Source organism: Aegilops tauschii, chromosome 5, assembly GCF_002575655.3.
Source record: "Aegilops tauschii subsp. strangulata cultivar AL8/78 chromosome 5, Aet v6.0, whole genome shotgun sequence".
Classification (NCBI taxonomy): Eukaryota; Viridiplantae; Streptophyta; class Magnoliopsida; order Poales; family Poaceae; genus Aegilops; species Aegilops tauschii.
The window spans coordinates 304,910,434-304,915,418 of record NC_053039.3 but is presented as its reverse complement, the minus strand read 5'-3'; the positions used below and the strand labels follow the sequence as shown (position 1 = coordinate 304,915,418).

The 4,985-nt window shown below is 55.7% G+C and overlaps 1 protein-coding gene and 1 non-coding gene across 2 annotated transcripts; one reads left to right on the top strand and one right to left on the bottom strand.

The window, feature by feature from the left end:
- Positions 1–268: 268 nt before the first annotated feature.
- On the top strand, positions 269–342 carry TRNAV-CAC (transfer RNA valine (anticodon CAC)). Its single transcript has one exon. It is a non-coding gene; the product is annotated as a tRNA-Val (tRNA).
- Positions 343–1,637: 1,295 nt separating this feature from the next.
- Positions 1,638–3,093, bottom strand: LOC109744884 (probable protein phosphatase 2C 68). Its single transcript, XM_020304024.4, has one exon. The coding sequence runs from the start codon at positions 2,949–2,951 to the stop codon at positions 1,902–1,904; it is 1,050 nt and encodes a 349-aa protein (XP_020159613.1). The 5' UTR covers positions 2,952–3,093; the 3' UTR covers positions 1,638–1,901.
- Between the last annotated feature and the right edge of the window lie 1,892 nt (positions 3,094–4,985).

Genomic DNA, 4,985 nt, shown 5'->3' with positions numbered 1-4,985 from the left:
AATTAAGTGGACGTCATCATTCTTCCATTCGTCATGGATCATCTGGCCTGTTTCCAGCAGAACATTTTGCCATTGTAAAACAGAAAATTGAAAAGAAGGCACACATATTCACTTATTTTATATTGGTGCGGTATTTGGGAGAGGAGAAGCCATGGGTACCTATGCATTTCCGGGCCGTGCACGACATCGTAGACTGAACAATCGGGCTGTGTGACCAGCCCACGCTGAGTGTGTATAAGTAAAGTTGGTTTCTCTTAAGTAGCAAGCTGTCTGGTTGGTGTAGTTGGTTATCACGTTAGTCTCACACACTAAAGGTCCCCAGTTCGAGCCTGGGATCAGACATGATTTTTTGCAAAATTGCAAATTTCTTGTGGTATTCAAATAGACGTTCCTTATTTTATGTTATTTTCTTGTTGTTTCAGACGCCTCATTTTCTCACTCACTCATATTTTGCTATATCAAGGAGTGACAACTTTTTAAGCAGCTGACACAAAAGTGTTTGTCGACCCGGGATCGGCGAGAACCGAAAGAAGGACAAGAGAAGCCAGCTCGAAAGTTGAGTTTTCTCTTCACCATCCATGAGCAGATCCGATATGTTGGCTGATCACGCCCGCCAGCGGCCACCCACCAGCAACACCACCACACCGCTCAATCAGGCGATGCGTGTGCGTGTCGAACCTTCCGTCCGCAGCGCCACCGAACGACGGGAGGAACAGGAACGGAGGAGGAGCCTGGGACGAACATCTGGACGATGAAGACGAACATATCCCACCAAACCCCCCGCTCCCTGTGAGATGATAGAGGTCGGGCGTGGAGGTTCCTTGCATCTTGCTCCGCTGTCGCCATTATCAGTCAGTCATAATAAAGCAAAAAAGATCCGTCCTTCGCCGGACGCAAATCATGCTTGGAGTGGACGATTTTTCAATGCCCTCCGACGCGTCACTCCAATCAGCGAGTGACAAACCCCTTCTTTTAAAGAGGAAGGAGGGAATTTGTCGAGGTGCGCCTGCGTGCGTTGCCGGGAAGAATGAGAACCCCATACCAGCTGGACGGAATGGCCTGGACCGCAGCGCGGTGTCTCCGGCCGTCCGTATGTTTCACACAGCTGGGCTGGGCTGGGCTGGGCAGGGCAGGTGTCGTGCTTCCAGATGAATCCCACAAGAAATATTTCGCGTCCTTGGGAGCCTCTGATCTTCTTCTTCGTCTTCACGCAAGCGTCAAGAGCTGTCCCGGATCTGTTCTCTTTGATTTCATCTTTTCTCTAGTATCTTTGATTTGACTTCATTTTATTTATATGGCGCCCAGATCCCCCATTTTTTGGGTGCTCCGGTTGTACCAAGATATTCGATATAGTTTGTGCTTCACCGATCTAACCATCAGTACCTAGTGTAATAGATTTGAACAGATGAGAAGAATATATTGAGTCCTACTAACAGGTCGGTTAGAGGACAATCTGTACCAGGTTTCATGAACTTACGAAGTTGATGAAGATCCGGGAAATCACCCATCTAATCTGAACTTATACGAAGTTAAAAGACATGAGATACGTATCATCCTCCATCTAAGCAGAATTACTGATGAGAACAGAAGCTGCAGATCTGAATCGAGCCTTCAGAATGTGAAAAAAACTGACCTCCTTCTGATGAACTGAACTTCTGTTTCAATTTCAGGATCGAACTTGGTTACACCAGTTGTTATTTCTTTCCACAACCCCACCATAATCTATGTGCTCCACTGAACTTGATCCAGGGAGAAATATTGCAAAAAAAAATAAAAATGAATTTTGAAGAAGAGAAATAATCAGTAGAATCACTATAGAGCTAGTTTTGGATTTGATCCTACTGTTACTACTACTATACTGCTATTGTTGCAATGGAAGATCACGGCAGCTGGTCGCCCTCCTACAAATGATTCCTTGGCCGGAGATCGACGACGACAACGGAGATGTTGTCCGAGCTGTTCTTGGTCAGAGCCAGCTTGGTGAGCATGGCCGCCGCCTCGGCGCACCACCTGTCTCTGCCCCTCCGGAGGCAGGCCCGCGCCACCTCGCACGCTGTCTCGTTGTTGACCACGTCCCACAGGCCGTCGCTGGCAAGGATCAGGCACTCGTCGCCGGCCGCCCTGTCGGTCACCGTCACCTCCGGGACCGCCGTCACGAACGGCTTCAGGTAGCCGTCGCCGATGGCGCGCGACATGGCCAGAACGCCCAGCACCCTCGCGCCCTCCCAGAATATGACGCGGCCGCCGGCCGCCTCGATCCTCTCCAGCTCGTCCGGCCTGTCGGGCTTGTGGTCGGAGGAGAGGACGACGGGCGCGCCGTCGCGGCAGAGCACGGCGCGGGAGTCGCCGCAGTTGGCCACCAGGACGCGCTGCTCCCCCACGACGGCCACCACGGCCGTGGACCCCACGTGGTCGCACTTGTTGGCCTCGCAGCGGCAGCTGGCGCTGTCGCCGCCCCCGCTGGCGGTCACCTCGGCGTCCATCCTCGCGAAACTGCGCTCCATTGCGCCGGTCCAGGACTCGGGCTGGGCCGCGCCGGCGAGCTCCTCGGCAACGAGCTCGTGCATCCGGTCTCTGCACGCGTCCGCCACGTGCGAGCAGCCGTGTCCGTCGAAAACGCCGTAGAAGTCGCGCCTGGGCTTCCCCTCCTCGGCCGGGACGGTGAAGGCCTCCCGTATGGAGACGGCATCCTCCATCTCCCTCCTCCGTCCGGCAACCGACGTGAACCCGTGGCGTTTCGCGGGCACCCCCTCGCCCCCAGCCGCGCGGCGCTTCCTCGTGGCCGCGGCCTCCTCGGCGCCCTGCGGCGCCTCCGCGGTGACCTTCCACCTGGCTGCCGCGTCGCCCGCTCTGCGGCGCCTCCCGGCGCGCGCCCTGGCCCTGGCCTCCGCCTCCGCACCGACCACCACCGCCGACGAGGCCGAGTCACAGCACACCTGCGCCATCGACATCAACGCCAAGAAACCCCTCTTGCTCTAGACAAGAACACCGTCTGAATTCTGAGATGAAATGGAAATCGCCGCCGCTCGGTCGCTGACTGGCTCGGTGGCTACAAGAAGATGAAGGGGGATGGAATGGAATGGAGGAGAGGAGTCCGTGGTGGGCGGCCCCCTTATAAAGCTTGGTCGCAGGTGGCGTGGCACATCCATGGCGCGCGTCGCCATCTCTCAGGCGGAGGCGACACATGGTGGCATCCACCGCCCCACGCAACATCCGGGCCGTCCACGAGTTGCGCATGGCACGCGGCGCGCACCACGACACGTGCCCCCGCCCATCAACGGCTCACCCTTCACCCTCCCTCTCCCCAACCGGGACACGTGACGCGCGGCCACGATAACACCCTCACTAATCTACTAATCTACTACTATAATCAAATCTAAGCTAGTGTGTTTTTGTTGAAAGTCCAATCTAACCCCGCAACCTAATCGCGCCGAACGAGCGGACGTCCGGATAGAATAATGCGGGCACAGGTGCGCGATGGGGATGGCGACGGCGACCGGGCACGCGATCGTGGCCCGGGGAGTGTAAAACACTGCGACGTGTCCCGTTTAGGCGGAGCCAGGAATTCCCGGAAATTCTTTCCATCGCCGGTCCAACTCGGGGGGCAGGGCAAAGGTTCCGTCGGGTCTGATGATGCGGATGCGAATTCGAAAAGAAAAGAAAAAGCGGGGGTTGGGGGTGGTGGTTGCGCGCGCCGTGCCGCCATCCCATTGGCTCTCGGCCCGGGGCGACCTCGTAGACGCGCGGTGGCCCCCCGGGAGCGCAGAGGGGGCGACCCGTGTCCCGTTTGACCTCGCAACGACGCAGTTTTTAAATTTTCCGGCGACCGGAGCCAGGGGGAGACGTGACACGTCGTGCTCTTTGTTGGCGCGCAATGTTACGTGCCACCCGAGGGCTGGAACCGCGCGGGGCCCAGCCCCGGGGAGGGGCGAGATTTTTTTGCCGCTCTCTCTGGTCGTCGTGGACACGTCAAGGGAGACAGGAGGGGCACGTACGCGCCGGGAGGTGGCCAGGTGGGGGCGCCGCGGAACAGTGGGCGTCGCCGTCGGGGCCCCGCCTTGGGACTGAAACCGGGGAAACTGCGGCGGTTTCGGGGTGATTCAGGTTGTATTGGGTGCCGTGGGGTTGAGGGCCAGCGGCGGGGAGATGTGCCGTGTGCGAATGCAAGCGGCGAGGCATGGCGGGGATGGGGACGGGCCGCCACGTACCTACGTCACAGCTGTTGCGGTCAAAGGACGTGGCGACGATGCTTTTGGGAATGATGCAGCTGGAGACCGGCACGGGATGGATGCACAGTGTGTGCTACAGGTGCCGTCCAGGGCCAGTAGAAATGGCGACTTCAAAGCTCGAAAATGGGCTGTCTACATCAAGCGCAATCAGACTCTCGGGGCTAAGTTTAAACTGTTTGGTTAGCTGACTCGCACGGAAAAACCACGCCGCATGAAACTTAAAAACGTCCCTCGGTCGTCCGTCGGGAACGCTCAGTTCGGCTGTACTGATGCAATTTACACTACGAGAACGAAACAAGACCAACCAGTCACAGATGCAAATACCCAAGAATCCATGTTAACAACCAAACAGACACTCAGAGCATCCAATCAGATTTAGCAAATCTGACATCCCAAACGTCCGCAGACAGCATCGAACGGCCCCTCGAAAGTCCTGATGGACAACCACGTTTGTCGTATCTAAACCCTCAAATCCATGTATATGACCGTCCAACATACACATGAATATCACAAAATATTGAGTAGTTCAAACATAAAATTAATCTGAAGTGAATAATTCAAACATTAAACTTCTTGGGTTCATCCTTGATTTTCATTATGGGTCCACATGCTTCACAAGTATATTGAGTAGCTGCACGCGCACCTGTTCATCTTGAAAATTCTGACATATCTACAGAAAATTCATAATATGATCTGCGTCTTGATCTGGGATGTGGACTTCTTCTCCGGGCTTCTTAAAATCATGGGTTCGAGATG

Bases quoted from the DNA above. Each gene is read 5' to 3' on its own strand.
- LOC109744884 (XM_020304024.4), bottom strand. From the start codon at position 2,951: ATGTCGATGGCGCAGGTGTGCTGTGACTCGGCCTCGTCGGCGGTGGTG.